This window comes from Nerophis ophidion, linkage group LG06 (genome assembly GCF_033978795.1).
Source record: "Nerophis ophidion isolate RoL-2023_Sa linkage group LG06, RoL_Noph_v1.0, whole genome shotgun sequence".
Taxonomy (NCBI): Eukaryota; Metazoa; Chordata; class Actinopteri; order Syngnathiformes; family Syngnathidae; genus Nerophis; species Nerophis ophidion.
The window spans coordinates 8281653-8300251 of NC_084616.1; the positions used below are offsets into that span (position 1 = coordinate 8281653).

Genomic DNA, 18599 nt, shown 5'->3' on the forward strand with positions numbered 1-18599 from the left:
GGTCGGTTCTTTTTTTATTCTGGCAACTTAGCCGCCAATCTTCTACCATAAAAACAAATGAAGCGGAGTTCAACTTACAGTAATACACCGTTAAAAACAACAACCATAGATTTTACGGTCAAAAACTGGCAGCTCATTCAACAGAATTTTAACGCAAAAAAACAGTAGTAATTTTTTTTTTCCAATTTCCAGTAATATGCTGTAAAGAACAACGTAACATTTGTTGACATTTGTATTAATTTGATGTGTAGTTTTCTGTAAAGTTAGGTATATTTATTTAGACAAAAACATGTTTGGAAAGTATGTGGTACTTGTTGCGATATTGGATACTATCAAAGTTGAAAAGGTATGGAATTTCAAGCAATACATATATTTTTATTGTCAAAATGAAAAAAAAAATTACATTTAGTGAGAAAATATGAAGTACTTTATTGACCAATATAATTTCTAGTTGTTTGCGGGCCTTGAGTTTGACATCTGAATGCTAGCATAATGCTAACCTAACAATGTGGCGCTGGGAAAACGTGATTGTAATGTTAGCACTCTAGCTTATAGTCATGCTAACGTTGCTAACATTCCGTTAAGGGGATTTTAAATTATGTCAGCCTTTAGAGGCTAACTGTACCTTTCACTTTTTGACTGACAAATACGAAATTGTACGACTTCCACGCTAGCGGTTGCAACTGTGTTTGCTAGTGTCGTAGCTCGCTGAACTGAAAAAAAAAAAATGTATACAATGAGAGAGCATGTCCAAAAAAACTCCCCAAAAACGCCCCCGCCAACCGTCCTTCAGTCAATTACCGACAAAGAAACTATAAGTTTGAGGGTTTAGCGTTCAGCCACGGTGCTAAGCTAGCATGACATCGCTGCTAAAAGACGTGTTAGCACTTTAGCACCAGTTGTGTCCGAGCAGCTCGACTAAAGTCGCTCTAACCATTCGCCGTGCTTCACCTTGCCAGCACCGAACCCAATGAGATGTTGTGCCACGGACTTGTAAACATTCGGACATCACAATCTGCATTTTCCCAAACCGATTGTTCTAAATTGAGTTTTTATTTTTCGACGCTAACAAAAAAATTTTTTTATTAATTTTTTTTTTTACCAAGAAACATTTCCTCTTAAGTTATCTTACAAATGTAACCTTGCAAGGATATTAAAAAAAATATTATTATTGATAATAATAATCATTTTGAGGACTTGAAGTGATTTTAGCACAAGGCTGCTACATCCAGTAAGAAACAACTAAACGGGAGTTTAAATACACATCACAAATATTCCATTTGGAAACACATTTTTTTTTCCTCTAACAGTGTAGGGACACATTTTTTTTTTCCCAAAAATAACGAAAAAAAAAATGCCGCACTTTTTTTTTGTGTGGAGTGGGCGGGGCCACTCGTCACCTACGGTAACTACAACCTCTTCTACTAGCGGACATTTGTATTTACTGGACTGTACAACAGTGACTTGAGGGCCGGACCAACACTTCTTCAAGGTCGGAAGGACAAGCAATCACTCGGCCGGACCAATCATCAGCTCTCCTCGATTTCTTGGTGAAAACTGGGCGAGACGGAGACCACTTTGAACACAGTCGTGAGAAAACGAGGACACCCCGTCTAGCGCCCCCTATGGATTGTGTTGAAAATGCATTGTTAGACATGCTAGCATACATGTAACGCAGATACCCGCAAAATGTTGTAATAATTACACATTTTACACACACGTGCTTGTCCGTCCCCAAAAGGACTTAAGAGCAAGTTGTTCGGATTTTACGGATCATGTCCAACTCATTTTCATTGGTGGCAGTTATAACGTTTTCAGAACCCTAACAGACATTGTGACTTTTTGGTATTAGTGTTCCTGAACCCAAACACACATAATGACAGCAGGTTTTTACAGCTAAAATGTGTATACATCAGGGTGTCCAAACTTTTTCCACTTTAGAGCCGCGGACTGAAAAATCAAAGCAAGCGGGGGCCATTTTGACATTTTTTTTTTTTAAATTTTAAAAAACAATACAATAAATGCACAACCAATATACATTTAGGCCTCCACTCAGGTTTGATCCCCAAAGGGTTTTGGTCCCAAAAAAATATTAAAAATGTGTCATTATTCAGTATTATTATTATTCAAGTTTTAAATCTCCAGATCAACATTAGGTCCGTCTGTCAATATAATGATTTTAAAGATTTAAATTGTATGCTCTTTTTGTCAAAGAAAACCCTGTTTTTTGATGAAAAAAACAAAAACAAAATATGCAATATTATCACCCGATATATTTTTTAAGTGGAATATTTGAGATTATATAATAATTGGAGCCTTAAAAAAGTAAATAACTAATTGTTGTGTCACACACACTCTGGGGCGTCACGGTGGCAGAGGGGTTAGTGCGTCCTGCAGTCCTGGGTTCAAATCCAGGCTCGGGATCTTTCTGTGTGGAGTTTGCATGTTCTCCCCGTGAATGCGTGGGTTCCCTCCGGGTCCTCCGGCTTCCTCCCACTTCCAAAGACATGCACCTGGGGATAGGTTGATTGGCAACACTAAATTGGCCCTAGTGTGTGAATGTTGTCCGTCTATCTGTGTTGGCCCTGCGATGAGGTGGCGACTTGTCCAGGGTGTACCCCGCCTTCCGTCCGATTGTAGCTGAGATAGGCGCCAGCGCCCCCCACGACCCCAAAAAGGGAATAAGCGGTAGGAAAATGGATGGATGGACAGACACTCTGTGCTGCCCTCTGCTGGTGGAGCACTTAGAAGCACCTCTGGAGACACCAGACACGCCCCGACGCTCATTAGGCAGACCACGCCCACTCTCCGCCTGCAGCTTGCGGCAATCAACGACTGACACACCTGGCATGGATGACTCTTCCACGTGGGAACGTAATCTACTACCCTGCTCAAGTTGTCCAAAAGACTGGAAAATGCAACGTCCAACTTGTCTTCCGGTGTGGAAAAACGATCCTGATGTTGATGCAGGACAGTTTGGCTGTCCAGAGTCGAGACCCAGGATGGACCGCTCGCCTGTATCGGTTGGGGACATCTCTACGCTGCTGATCCGCTTGAGATGGTTTCCTGTGGACGGGACTCCCGCTGCTGTCTTGGATCCGCTTGAACTGAACTCTCGCGGCTGTGTTGGAGCCACTATGGATTGAACTTTCACAGTATCATGTTAGACCCGCTCGACATCCATTGCTTTCGGTCCCCTAGAGAGGGGGGGGTGCCCACATCTGAGGTCCTCTCCAAGGTTTCTCATAGTCAGCATTGTCACTGGCGTCCCACTGGATGTGAATTCTCTCTGCCCACTGGGTGTGAGTTTTCCTTGCCCTTTTGTGGGTTCTTCCGAGGATGTTGTAGTCGTAATGATTTGTGCAGTCCTTTGAGACATTTGTGATTTGGGGCTATATAAATAAACATTGATTGATTGATTGATTGATTGGATGGTGGACAGGTCGGTAACTGGGGAAGTCTGGGCCCGAGGTCCGGCCGAAGAATTAGGGGTGCCGTCCGGTTCCATCTTGGTGGGAACGTACTGTTAAGTTGCTACTGGGGAAGGAGACGGCACGGCAACGGGGTGTCAAGTTCAATAGGTTTATCAAATACTTGATGAATACGTGGAGTGTGTATGCTACTATGTGTCTGCATGGATGACTACGTGTGGAATTACCGCATGTAAATACCGTGAGGTTTGTCGAGGTGCGTGTTGGATGTTCAGCGTCCAAATCCGAGTCGGGAAGAAGCCAGGGGAAGTCCAAGGTCCGAGCGGGGGTCCGAAAGTCCAAAGTTAGGTCGAGGATCCAGGAAGGCAAAAAAGGTCCAGGAGGGAAACAGCAGTGGTGATACGAGCAGGGTGGTAGATTACGTTCCCCGCGTCGACCGTTCTTATTCTGCCGTCCGTCATCCATGCCAGGTGTGTCAGTCGTTGATTGCCGCAAGCTGCAGGCGGAGAGTGGGCGTGGTCTGGTGTCTCCAGAGGTGCTTCTGCGTGCTCCACCAGCAGAGGGCAGCACAGAGTGTGTGTGTGACACAACACTAATAACACCATTGATTTTAATTCATTATTACTTTTTGAAACTAGATACCCACATTTAATGCGAAACAAACACTTATTTAAGTTAAACGGCTTTCTGTTTATCGGTCTTGTAGCGATGACGTCAGAACGTGACGTCACCGAGGTAACACACCCGCCATTTTCATTTTCAAAACATTACAAACACCGGGTCTCAGCTCTGTTATTTTCCGTTTTTTCGACTATTTTTTTGGAACCTTGGAGACATCATGCCTTATTGGAGGGTGTAACAACACTAACAGGGAGGGATTCAAGTTGCACCACTGGCAAGAAATCTGCCGCTAATCGACGCTAACATGCTATTCACGCTAGCTGTATGTACATTTGAAACTAGATTCCCACATTTAATGCGAAACAAACACTTACCAATCAACGGATTTAAGTTAAACGGCTTTCTGTTTATCGGTCTTGTAGCGATGACGTCAGAACGTGACGTCACCGAGGTAACACACCCGCCATTTTCATTTTCAAAACATTACTAACACCGGGTCTCAGCTCTGTTATTTTCCGTTTTTTCGACTATTTTTTTGGAACCTTGGAGACATCATGCCTCGTGGATGTTTTTGTCGGAGGGTGTAACAACACTAACAGGGAGGGATTCAAGTTGCAACACTGGCAAGAAATCTGCCGCTAATCAACGCTAACATGCTATTCACGCTAGCTGTATGTACATTTGAAACTAGATACCCACATTTAATGCGAAACAAACACTTACCAATCGACGGTTTTAAGTTAAACGGCTTTCTGTTTATCGGTCTTGTAGCGATGACGTCAGAACGTGACGTCACCGAGGTAACACACCCGCCATTTTCATTTTCAAAACATTACAAACACCGCGTCTCAGCTCTGTTATTTTCCGTTTTTTCGACTATTTTTTTGGAACCTTGGAGACATCATGCCTCGTGGGTGTTTTTGTCGGAGGGTGTAACAACACTAACAGGGAGGGATTCAAGTTGCACCACTGGCAAGAAATCTGCCGCTAATCGATGCTAACATGCTATTTACGCTAGCTGTATGTACATTTGAAACTAGATACCCACATTTAATGCGAAACAAACACTTACCAATCGACGGATTTAAGTTGCGCCACTGTCACAAGATGCGAAAGTCCTGATCGTTTGGTCCGCACATTTTACCGGCGATGCTAATAAGGCAGCCATGCTACGGGCCACTTCATTAGGTACACCCACGCTACTGCCGAATAGCGTCAATGGCTTCAGTTTCTTCTTCAATTTTGTTTTCGCTATCTGCCTCCATACTCCGACCATCTGTTTCAATACATGCCTAATTTGTTGAATCGCTTAAGCCGCTGAAATCCGAGTCTGAATCCGAGCTAATGTCGCTATATCTTGCTGTGCTAACCGCCATGTTTGTTTGTATTGGCAGCCCTGTATGACGTCACAGGGAAAATGGACAGTCGCATCGCAAGTAGCGAAAATCAAGAACTTTAAAGCTTTTTTTTAGGGATATTCCGGGAGGTGTGAAATTTTGAAAAAAGCTTAGAAAAATAAAACAAGCCACTAGGAACTGATTTTTATTGTTTTTAGCCCTTTTGAAATTGTGACAATGTTCCCCTTTAAAGTGTTAAAAAATAAATTATACATTTTTTTTATTGTTTACTTTTAACACAATAATCTCAGAGATCAACTTCAGATCCATCCGTCAATTATAAGTTTTATTGTTGTTTATGTTTTTTGTTTGTTCATTTTAGGCCCTTCTTTAAAAAAAAAAAAAAACAGCTCAGTTTTTTATATGGCAAACACAAAATATGAAACATTTTCCCCCCAAAAATATCTCAAAGTGGAAAATTCAACATGATGTAATTGGAGCCTCGAATAGGTCGATAGTTCATAATGACATTGATTTTGATTCATTATTATTTTTTAAAGAAAGAAACAGCCTGCATGGCGGCTTTTTGTTATTAGAGCAGTGGTTCTCAAATGGGGGTACGCGTACCCCTGGGGGTACTTGAAGGTATGCCAAGGGGTACGTGAAATATTTTTTAAAAATATTCTAAAAATAGCAACAATTCATAAATCATTTATAAATATATTTATTGAATAATACTTCAATAAAATATGAATGTAAGTTCATAAACTGTGAAAAAAATACAACAATGCAATATTTAGTTTTGACATCTAGATTTTTATGTGGACATGTTCCATAAATATTGATGTTAAAGATGTATTTTTTTTGTGAAGAAATGTTTAGTCGCACCCCAATTTGACTCCCTTAACATGCTTCAAAACTCACCAAATTTGGCACACACATCAGTCTACCGTGACACCACAACATACTAAGCAACCAAACCCCAAAAATCTAAATTGTGCGCTAGCGCCCCCTAGGAAAAAAAAAACCCGACTGCTTGTAACTTCCGTTAGGAATGTCGTAAAGACATGGAACAAAACCCTCTATGTACGTCTGACTTAGACCTAGATTCCCCATTAGAAACGTCTATACCTAAAATCAACAGAAATTTTGCTAAAACTCATTCAAAGCAAAATTTTCCCCAAAAATGCTATTTTTGCCTCTTTGAGCTGTAATTTGACCCCCTTAAAATACTTCAAAACTCACCAAACTCGGCAGACACATCAGGACTGAAAGAAATTGCGATCTAATAAAAAATTAAAAAAAATAAAAACTCAAAATTGCGCTCTAGTTTTGATTATTGCTCCGGTTTGGATTTTACGCGCCTTCAAAAAACCCCTACGCAAAGTTTCCTAAAAAATGTCATTTTTGCCTCTTTAAACTGTAATTTGACCCCAATAAAATGCTTCAAAGTGCAAGTTAAAGCTCTACTATGCCAAGCAAAAGCCATTTATCAACAACATCCAGAAACGCCAATCTGTAATTTGACCCCCTTAACATGCTTCAAAACTCACCAAATTTTACACACACATCAGGACTGGTGAAAATTGCCATCCAATAAAAAACCAAACCCCAAAAATGAAAATTTTACTTTAGCGCCCCCTAGGAAAAAAAAAGACAAAACTGCTTGTAAATTCTGTTAGGAATGTCGTAGAGTGATGAAAAAAAAACTTCTATGTAGGTCTGACTAAGATCGGGACTCGGGACACGGCGGCAGCGGCCAAAGGCGGACCCGACCAACGCTGCTTGTTTATAATTGAATCACTTGTTTATTTTTCAACAAGTTTTTAGTTTTTTTTATATCTTTTTTCCAAATAGTTCAAGAAAGACCACTACAAATGAGCAATATTTTGCACTGTTATACAATTTGATAAATCAAAAACTGATGACATAGTGCTGTATTTTACTTCTTTATCTCTGTATTTCAACCAAAAATGATTTGCTCAGATTAGGTTAGGGGGTACTTGATTTAAAAAAATGTTCACAGGGGGTACATCACTGAAAAAAGGTTGAGAACCACTGTTTTAGAGTAAACATTGCAACATTTTCTTGTTACATTTCATCGGTTTGCTCTTTTATATCACTTTTTACGTTTTAAAAAATGTTCAATCATATTTTTAAAATGTGCCGTGGGGCCGTTGAAAAATGGCCCCCGGGCCGCACTTTGGACACTCCTGGTATACATCATTCATACACATTGGCCCCCCAGACACATGTGGCCCCCAAGTCAAAATATTTGCCCAGCTCCGCCGTAAACTTGACACTACTGCCTCCTAACGTCTAAATCAGGGGTGCCCACACTTTTTCTGCAGGCAAGCTACTTTTCAATCGACCAACTCGAGGGGATCTACCTCATTTATATATATCATTTATATTTATTTATTTATGAAAGAGACATTTTTGTAAACTAGTTAATTGTGTTTAATGATAATACAAGCATGTGTAACACATATAGATGTCTTTCTTTCACAAAGACAAGAATATAAGTTGCTGTATTACCTGATTCTGATGACTTGCATTGATTGGAATCAGACAGTAATGATGATAACGCCCACATTTTCAAATGGAGGAGAAAAAAAGTTGTCCTTTCTGTACAATACCACATGAAAGTGGTTGGTTTTTGGCATCTAATCCATCCAGCTTCCATACACTTTACAAGAAAAACATTGGCGGCAAATTCCGTAGCTTGCTTGATTGACATTCACGGCACCCGAGGGTCTTGTGAGATGACGCTGGCTGCTGCCAGTTCATTATTATGAAAAAATGACAGAGAGGAAGGCGAGAAACACTTTTTATTCCAACAGACTTTCGCGCCGTCCCTTCCGTCAAAACTCTAAAGGCCGACTGCACATTTCCTATCTTCACAATAAAAGCCCTGCTTCATGCTGCCTGCGCTAACAAAATAAGAGTCTGGGAAAGCTGGCGTGCACAAGTGATGTGCACGCCAGCTTTCTGAGGGATCGCTTGTGCACGCCAGTTTTCCGAGACTCTTATTTTGTTAGCGCAGGCAGCATGAAGCAGGGCTTTTATTGTGAAGATAGGAAATGTGCAGTCGGCCTTTAGAGTTTTGACGGAAGGTACGGCGCGAGAGTCTGTTGAAATAAAAAGTGTTTCTCGCCTTCCTCTCGGTCATATTTTCATAATAATGATCTTGCAGCAGCCAGCGTCATCTCACAAGACCCTCCGGTACCGTGAATGTCATTTAAGTGACGTCTTGGTGAAGATTGACGATCACTCATTTTTAGGTCTATTTTTTTTAAAAGCCTGGCTGGAGATGGACTGACACACCCCCCGCGGTCGACTGGTAGCTCGCGATCGACGTAATGGGCACCCCTGCTCTAAATCTTGCAACTCCATGTTAAACCTACAGATGAGACTGAGAAGTGTGGTAAAGAAACAAGATCAACAACTGAACATCAGTTGTCATGATCAGCTCTTTTTTTAAATGTTCCAATAAAAAAATGGACTTTATCGTCAACACACACAGAAGTAGCAAAAATCGCTACCGTCAAGTAACGTATTTCCGACAAGTTTCAGATGTCCTCATTTTTCACACGACATGATCCTAGTGACAAGAATATCGGATGCTGTTTTTGTCCCTGGAAAAAGTCCAAATAATATTCAGGGCGTAAAGATTTCTACATGCCAACTCGCAGGTGGCGCCAGAGAATTAAGTCAGAGCTTTTCATTCCCGTCGATGACACACCAGGAGAAGGTGTTTGCTATAATTAGAGTACAGTGGAACCTCCTTTTACCATTCTACTAACTTCTCAATTTACCAAACACATACCGAATCGCTGGATCGGTTCGAAGCGACCGGAATGAGAATCAGCCCCTCCAAAGTCCATGGTTCTCGCCCGGAAAAGGGTGGAATGCCATCTCCGGGTTGGGGAGGAGACCCTGCCCCAAGTGGAGGAGTTCAAGTACCTAGGAGTCTTGTTCACGAGTGAGGGAAGAGTGGATCGTGAGATCGACAGGCGGATCGGTGCGGCGTCTTCAGTAATGCGGACGTCGTATCGATCCGTTGTGGTGAAGAAGGAGCTGAGCCGGAAGGCAAAGCTCTCAATTTACCGGTCGATCTACGTTCCCATCCTCACCTATGGTCATGAGCTTTGGGTCATGACCGAAAGGATAAGATCACGGGTACAAGCGGCCCAAATGAGTTTGGGTCTCTCCCTTAGAGATAGGGTGAGAAGCTCTGCCATCCGGGAGGAACTCAAAGTAAAGCCGCTGCTCCTCCACATCGAGAGGAGCCAGATGAGGTGGTTCGGGCATCTGGCCAGGATGCCACCCGAACGCCTCCCTAGGGAGGTGTTTAGGGCACGTCCAACCGGTAGGAGGCCACGGGGAAGACCCAGGACACGTTGGGAAGACTATGTCTCCCGGCTGGCCTGGGAACGCCTCGGGATCCCCCGGGAAGAGCTAGACGAAGTGGCTGGGAAGAGGGAAGTCTGGGTTTCCCTGCTTAGGCATTTGCCCCCGCGACCCGACCTCGGATAAGCGGAAGATGATGGATGGATGATGGATGGCATACCGAATCCAAATAAGCTTAGGTTTTTGATCGATTGATTGATTGGTGTACAACCCTTGTCTCATCCAGTGAGCGCTGCAGTGCTTTCGTTAGCTTCAGTGCTAAGTGCTACCATGTGTGCTTTTTGAAATGTTTTCAAGCCTTTTCATTTTTTTTTTTTTTTTTTTACAGCATTTTTCTAGTTTTGCAAGCTGGATGTGAGTCCGAAGAAAGTAATGGACGAGCCATGTGTGGTTGGGAACAGTCAGGAAGTGTCCGCAGCGTTGTCAACACTGTCACCCGTCTGCTGCAAACCAAGAAGTTGAACAAAAAAAGGTGAAGTAGATTTATTTTTTATTCCTAAATGTTGCAGCGACTTGGTTTTAAAAGTTTAGGAGTTTTGTGTGGTCAAATTGTTAAGTGCACCACAGGGCTAGTTCAGCTTGCTTTTGTTGTTTTTGGCTTTGTTATTGCATACAAAGTGGATCCATCAGCTCCTTGTTATATTACCGTATTTCCTTGAAATAATTAATTTAAAACCTCTTCTCACTCCGGCGCTTACCAAAGGCATGCGGTAAATATAGGCATGCGCTTATAAATTTGAGTGTGATGTAAGGATATCACCATGAAAAGCACATTTAATAAATAAAACGTTTTTATGGTCTTACCTTTACTTATAAATGAAGTCCATGCGCAGCTCCTTCTGATCAAAAGCATCGATAACTTGTTTATAGAAGTCTTCCTTATCTTTCTTCAGTTATAAAAGTCTCTTTGTCTCGATGGAGATCTTCCTTTATTACCTCCTGCTTCGATTGAAAGTCCAGTTTAGAAAACTGTTTTTTTTTAGATATGTCATCCTCCATGTTAAAAGTGCAAGCGAGAGGAAAAAAAAAACGCTTGCTGCTTGTTGTCACTTCTTCTGCAGCCGAGTAGTCGCAAGAAGGATCACTGGCGCCCTCTACCACCAGGAGGCGGGAGTCATTTAATGACTCATATTTGACACACGCAGCTACGGTATATTAATAAAACATAGCTGCTTACGGTTCTTTTTAGCATATTCAATAGCTTGGACCTTAAATCCTACTGAAAAGCTCTTAATATTCTTCCCTTTTATGCGATTTCATCCATCCATCCATTTTTTACCGCTTATTCCCTTTCGGGGGCGCTGGCGATTCAAATGATTGAAATCAGCCCCCTCCATTTTGAAAATGATGACAGGGGAAGTGTCACTTGTGACGTGACGAGTTTGACCCGGTGGAAATTCTAGACAAGCGCTAATAAAAAATAATGATTTGCGAAACGAGTTTGACCCGGCAGTAATTCTAGGCAGGCGCTTACTACATACCCGGCGGCAATTCAAGGAAATACGGTAGTTTGATATGTTCAAAATGTACAAACCTCTGATCAAACAAAACACAATTCGTGGTCATGGAGCCACTAGCTGCTCAAGCTGGCTCTCCAATCAGCTAAACAGACTCAAGAACTCCACGGTGACGTAAAGGTGTTAGCATATTAGCTAATGCGAACCGCGCTAGCTTCATTAAATTTCGATAGCACGTAACAAAAACATGCATGAAAAGACTCCTACGGACATCACACATGGGACGGTTGAGTAAGTAAGAATTGTTTTAGTTATATTGTAAAACAAAACAAATGTTTTAATTGGAGTGATGAATGAAGAATCTTACGGACGACTTAGAAGACGGAACGCCAATTGTACTTCCGTGCTGCAGAAGAGCTGGTAAACTAAAAAATGGGTGGAACACATGATTCATGTTTGCATTGTTGGAGAAAGTAGCTCAAATATACAAATATTTCTATTTACCGACCCTGTTCAAGAACCTGTTAAGTTTGTAAATCAAGATTCCACTGTACTGCTGATCAACAAAGTCATCAATAACTGCCCAGCAGCCGATATAAAAGCTCATATTACTACAATCTACCGCTTGATTTAAATGGTATTTCGAGAAAGAGTGGTCGTCTTATATTTGGGTAAATAGGATACCAAGACCGAAGCCCAATTTTCACCAAAACTCGAACTCTAGAATCTTTGACGCTGCTTGTTAAATCCGGCAATTTTACACCTTCTTTCCAGGTGGCTGCTCTGTATGAACCACGCTAACACGGAATGAATGGCACAAATGAAGTCCTACCTCGGATATTTGGCCTCTAAGAGCGGGACGACGCCTGTTTGTGAGGGAATCTTCTCCCGCTCTTTTGTGGTGTAAGCAACCCTTGCTGTCCCGGGGGTTCGTCCTATTAATTTTCTGATTGGCGGATGTTATGTCGCGTGTAAAAGGCAAAGGCGAACAATGTACCGTGTGAAAGAGGCTATTGTTTCAGTCAGCGCCACAATAATTGCATGTCCCGTCAAAACGGCCTTAAGAGTCTTTCGCTTCAAGGGTGGTCTCCACGGTTCCCAGGCTCATGTTCATGAAGCACCTCGTTAATCTCTTCCTGACAGTCTTGTAGGTCCCACGATGGGGAGATTAAGTTTCTCACCGACCAACATTTCAATCCGACCAAGATTATCCGACTCCCTGGACGGCTCAGTGATGCCCTTTCATCTCGAGACGGGTCGATCCCGGCCACAGATTGCGCTTCACATTATACAATCGAGTTTGACGGCCATCTTTTGGTGGAAAAAACTGTTCCCTGTCTCCTGGCGTAGGGAGTGCACACGGTCTAAGGCTGAGAGCCTTGATCCCAGACTTTGTTTCCAAACTGAAAATCTTAAACCGTAGTCTCGTACTCAAGCACCTCCTTACTGCCCATCATGCTACTCCTGTACTGTATTCTGGGACTGACCGCCGACGTGGTCTCCAGAAGGAGAATGGTCTTGCGGAGACGCCGGTCGATGAAATGGGCATCCCAGGCCGGATATCGCTTCCTCGGAAGGTCAATCCGGATCACAGGTCCTTCTTGTGAGGAGGAGGTCCTGTGAAGGAATGCCGGAGAGGATGAAGGAGACGGACGCACCTGAAAGACTGGCAGACAACTGTCCCGATCCCTCTCCCTGTCCCTTTCCTGTTCCCCTGGAACCATGTCCCCCGTGTCTTTAGTCCTGGGGAGAGTCCTGGGAGGACTGGTGATCACCATATCCGTTTGCGAGCCTTGAGATGGGGTGAGGCAGGCATCGATGACACCCGCCATCCCGCCTGCGCCTACCATGCCCTCATCTACACACCCTGCCCAGTTTGTGCCCAGGACTGGCCCGTCTGGGTGCAGCCAGCAGTAGTAAACCAGCATGAAGAACGTCCCCAGGGCGAAGCTGCAGGCCACGAGGCACACCACCACCAGGGCATAGGAGTCGGAGGTATGCGGGCCACGGTACGTGTACCAGGCGGCCGTCAGCGCCACGTTCTCGGCCAGTGTCACGGCGTAGTAGACGGTCATGCGGAGGCGGCTAGGCCCTTCCTTGACGTTGAACCAGCAGAAGATGTAGATGATACCCACCACCATGTTATAGATGATTTCCTCCCACTTGGACATGCAGAAGTCTGTCTCGCCTTGGATGATCCAGAAGGTCATTATACACCTTGAAAGACCGAAATATCATTGGATTCTTGTTTATATTGGCAAATGTGGAGTTTTAGACTGCAATATTGTTCACTTATAGACACTTAAAACGTTTTTTTAGCTTGTGCGCTATTGTGTGCTTAGCTGTTGTGCAGCTGCTAGTTCCTATCATGCTTACCTTTTGTAAATGAATTGACTGAAATACAAGAAAAGACTATAAACTTGCGTGCTTATTAGAGAACCTCGACATCGGATCAGGACATATTGTTGTGCCTCTGACAGGATGTGTCTTACCAATGACTGACGATGAAGATTCCAAAGTAGAGCTGGAAGACTGAGGCGAAGAGGGCGAAGGCCACGGTCCTGGCCCCTATGGTGAACAGGTGCCACAGGATCTGGGCAATGACGGCCTTGTAGGACATGGGCAGCTTGTCATCACGCGAGTCCCTCAGAACCTTCTGGTAGGACGCGATCATCCAGGCCAGCGACACCAGAGAGGCTGAGGCCGACAGACCTGCGCCGAGACACCACACGGACCTAACAACTTATGCAAGAATGTATTATCCAACGGTCAAGATGACAGGTTATGGTTGAGATAGGGTTTAGCGGAATATGGTTGGGGTTTAAGAATATGTCGGTGTATGTGTAGGAGTTATGAAGATTGGTTCTGCTGACTCTGAGTTAGTGGTTTAAGAATGAAATCAAGGTTAGGGGTAGGCTTTTAATACTCTGTCCTTATTTTACAACGCCTTGTACGGGCATGACGTTTTCAACCATTTAAAACTTCCAGGGTTCGGTGAGGTCCCAAATGTACCCAAATTGGGCCCACCCCTGTACTCCTTGGACACATTTCGGAACTTTTGGAGCTATGGAGGGCTTTAGAAGTAAGTCCTTTTTGGCAGAGCACTGGGAATTTTTGGGAGTGAGATAATGATTTTGGAGGAAAGCTGGAACTTTCAGGGGTTGATTGATTGATTGATTGATTGATTGATACTTTTATTAGTAGATTGCACAGTACAGTACATATTCCGTACAATTGACCACTAAATGGTAACACCCAAATAAGTTTTTTAACTTGTTTAAGTCGGGGTCCACGTTAATCAATTCATGGTAAAAATATATACTATAAGCCTAATACAGTCATCACACAAGTTAATCATCATAGCATATACATTGAATTATTTACATTATTTACAATCCAGGGGGTGGGTGGGGAGCTTTGGTTGATATCAGAACTTCAGTCATCAACAATTGCATCAACAGAGAAATGTGGACATTGAAACAGTGTAGGTGTGACTTAGTAGGATATGTACAGCCAGCAGAGAACATAGTGAACAAGTATATACATTAGAAGTACATTTGAGTTGTTTATAATCCGGGGAGATGGGATGTGAATGGAGGAGGGTGTTAGTAAAGTGTTGAAGTTGCCTGGAGGTGTTGTTTTAGAGCGGTTTTGAAGGAATATAGAGATGCACTTACTTTTATACCTGTTGGGAGTGCATTCCACATTGATGTGGCATAGAAGGAGAATGAGTTCAGACCTTTGTTAGATCGAAATCTGTGTTTAACGTGGTTTGTGGAGCTCCCCCTGGTGTTGTGGTTATGGCGGTCATTTACGTTAAGGAAGTAGTTTGACATGTACTTGGGGATCAAGGAGGTGTAGCGGATTTTATAGACTAGGCTCAGTGCAAGTTGTTTTACTCTGTCCTCCACCCTGAGCCAGCCCACTTTGGAGAAGTGGGTTGGATTGAGGTGTGATCTGGGGTGGAGGTCTAAAAGTAACCGGATTAGCTTATTCTGGGATGTTTGGAGTCTAGATTTGAGGGTTTTGGAGGTGCTGGGGTACCAGGAGGTGCAAGCGTAATCGAAGAAGGGTTGAATGAGAGTTCCCGCTAGAATCCTCAAGGTGTTTTTGTTGACCAGAGAGGAGATTCTGTAGAGGAATCTCGTTCTTTGGTTGACCGTTTTGATCACCTTGTTAAGTTCAGGGACGCTTTCTCACCAGAGAAAACTGCTTATATCCAAGAAAGTCAGAGGTCTCAGGCTCCCCCCAGGTTTCGGTCAGGATTTGGGGTAGGTTAAGGTGCTACGGGAGAAGTGACTTTAGAAGTACAGAATGGTTAGTGGTTGAGGTGAGGGTTTTGTTTGGGGTGAGGAAGGTTATATTTCCTATGAACCATTTTTATGCACCATTCTTATTATTTTCCGTGAATAAGAAATCCTACTTCTTCCAACGTCAAATTTAGGAATCCACAACCAGTATCTTTCTAACGACATGTGGACCATGAACGTTTAACTCAGCTACCCGCGAGTGTCTCACCTTGCAGCGGCAGTACGGCGTTCCCGTGGATCATGATGCTGAGCTGGAGGACCAGCTGTGGCGCCGACTTGAGGAAAGCTTCCAGTAGGCGGAGCATGGTGATGTCGGCGCTCTCAAACATCAGCCGCCAGTGGAATCGGTGGCGGGAGTCGTCGCCGTGCCAACGACTCTGGGCGCCCAAATAAAGGGCGTGGATGTACCTGAAGGGAGACGGAGGAGTTGTGAAGGACACTAAAATGACTCAACCGTACCGATTTTTAGCAAGCATTTGTCACCAAGTGATCGGGAAGCAAAAGGGGCGGAGCTTGACACATTAAAGTGAATTGAATACAAATGGCACAAACAAGAAGAAGGAGAAGAAGGAGCTGAGCCGGAAGGCAAAGCTCTCAATTTACCGGTCGATCTACGTTCCCACCCTCACCTATGGTCATGAGCTTTGGGTCATGACCGAAAGGATAAGATCACGGGTATAAGCGGCCGAAATGAGTTTGGGTCTCTCCCTTAGAGATAGGGTGAGAAGCTCTGCCATCCGGGAGGAGCTCAAAGTAAAGCCGCTGCTCCTCCACATCAAGAGGAGCCAGATGAGGTGGTTCGGGCATCTGGTCAGGATGCCACCCGAACGCCTCCCTAGGGAGGTGTTTAGGGCACGTCCAATCGGTAGGAGGCCACGGGGGAGACCCAGGACACGTTGGGAAGACTATGTCTCCCGGCTGGCCTGGGAACGCCTCGGGATCCCCCGGGAAGAGCTAGACGAAGTGGCTGGGGAAAGGGAAGTCTGGGTTTCCCTGCTTAGGATAAGCGGAAGAAGGTGGATGGGTGGATGGACAAGAAGATAATATTCCCCCAAAGGTGGAAGCATACAGTCCAAGAGTCAAAGAGTGATGCCCTTTCTCGCTGGCACTCATCCAGGGCGGACGCTCCCCTTTCCTTTCCCTGATCTCTCCTGCTTGATTCTTTGTCTTGTCTTAACTTTCTTGTTGCCTCCTTTTGCACTGCTCTCCAAATCTAAACATTGTGACCAATTGGCCTCAACAAAATTGACAAGATCTTGGGTTTGGGAGAACCTGCTTGTCTTGACGGAGCGGTTGTTGTTGGACACACCACGGACTCTTGGGAGAAGAAGGAGTGCCTGGCGACCCTTGCAGTCGAGGGCGTGAACATTTCCACCTATTCGGAATTATGACAACAGGACATCTGCTGATTGGAGTAAGCGCTGCTCTGGTTTGTCGACAAATTGGAAGTTGTGGGTAGTCTTCAAAGTACCCTAAATCTGGAGGATGTGGGAAGAACTGTGGACACTAGGTAATATCATACTGTCTACCCTGCAGGATGAATTTGAGGGCCAGTAATAGACAATTTAGAGTGAAAAACAAATATTATTTCCACTCGCATACAAAACATTCGAACTTGGATTGTTTCCCTGGCTTCGAGACTCTCCTGAAGGACAGTGTAGTGAAGACACAACAAACTCCCTTTTTGTCTCTAATGGACACACACCCTGTTGTTGTTTACTTTGGACTGACTGGCGGCTGCAAGAACACAGAGGCCGCGGAACCGAGACACGTAACAGGCTTACACACACACATGCACCCACAAAAATATACGCCACACACACACACTGTCAGGTTCAAACACCAAACTATCTATTAAACAAAGACAAGATGCAAGGAATCAAACAGAGACAGGATTCAATCTAGCTCATGAGGAAAACGCGTGCACTTGTACCCTCGTACAATGTCGACCCGCCGCTCTGAGGAGGGAGCTCCACCCTTCCTCATTTATTTGGGTGTTTCCTGATTACATGGTTGCAGCTGTTTCTAAGGGTGGGGGGGGCGGCCGCACTCGGTCACAAACAGTTCAAAGAAACGGTGCCTGGAGCGGTGTCAGGTCTGCTCCCTCTCTGCTTTGTAGATGTCGGGTCATGACAAGGTCTTCCTGTGGCTGTCCAGTAGATCAAAGAAACCGACACCTCCCCGTCGCATCCCATCGCACACGCGTAAGGCCTTTTTGCTCGATAAGATCAAATACAGCTTTTGTCTTCTCGCGGGGCAGCCTGAACTCATGGGAAAACAAGTTGTGCGATAACTTACATACAATTATTCTGACACAGACCCAACCCCTCCATCCCACGCTCTCGACACAAATCCCTTAGGGGTGACGGACGCCTGGGCAGTTGCTTGAAGAGCTGCAGCTTGCCACCGTAGCCCCCCTACTCCCTCCCCTATGTTGCAAGTCTACAGTTGTATGTTGTAATATGTATGTGGGCTTTGCTATGGAGGTTTTTCCCACTCCAGACTGGGCCCCTTTAGTGTATTTTTGTACTCACCCTCCTCAAGCGTCTACCTTTTTCCCCACCTTTTACGGGGCGCCTTGTGGCGACCCATCGGCGTTCCCGTTCTGTGACCCTGCACACTAACTGTTAGTCACATTTCGAACGGGTTTGTGCTGTAAGCAAAGTTTCCTTCTACATGTGCAACGGCAATAAAGACCATACCAGACCCTACCATCGTTACACAACCGCATTTACCTCTCACCGCCGTATCCCTTTATTGATCTATTTGTGCGTCTCGCTTTCCAACTGTCGCTTCTCTTCCTCGTGTTTGGGTTAGAAACCCGCCGACGCTGACCAAGGTTGTACGGCACTATTGGGAATTTCACCGCATGTCAGGAGCGCTCCGTGCTTCACTGCTTGGTGTGTGTACTTTATGCACCACATTACCATATGTTGGTACCGGTACCAAAATATGGTAATATGATGACTATTCTTTATGTCGCCCTGTAACCATGGTAGCGATGTGTCGGAAAAAGCTACTGTATATTGG

At 44.2% G+C, this 18599-nt stretch overlaps 1 protein-coding gene across 1 annotated transcript in view; it reads right to left on the bottom strand.

Moving 5' to 3' along the window:
- Positions 1-11102: 11102 nt before the first annotated feature.
- The window catches only part of LOC133554160 (XK-related protein 7-like), a 62161-nt gene continuing 54664 nt past the window's right edge, over positions 11103-18599 (bottom strand). The window contains exons 2-4 of the mRNA XM_061902595.1: positions 15778-15977; positions 13752-13971; positions 11103-13476 (exon numbers count right to left, since the gene is read on the bottom strand). Coding sequence (XP_061758579.1) covers positions 12672-13476; positions 13752-13971; positions 15778-15977 — 1225 coding nt within the window. The 3' untranslated portion in view covers positions 11103-12671. The remainder of the gene's footprint in view (positions 13477-13751; positions 13972-15777; positions 15978-18599) is intronic.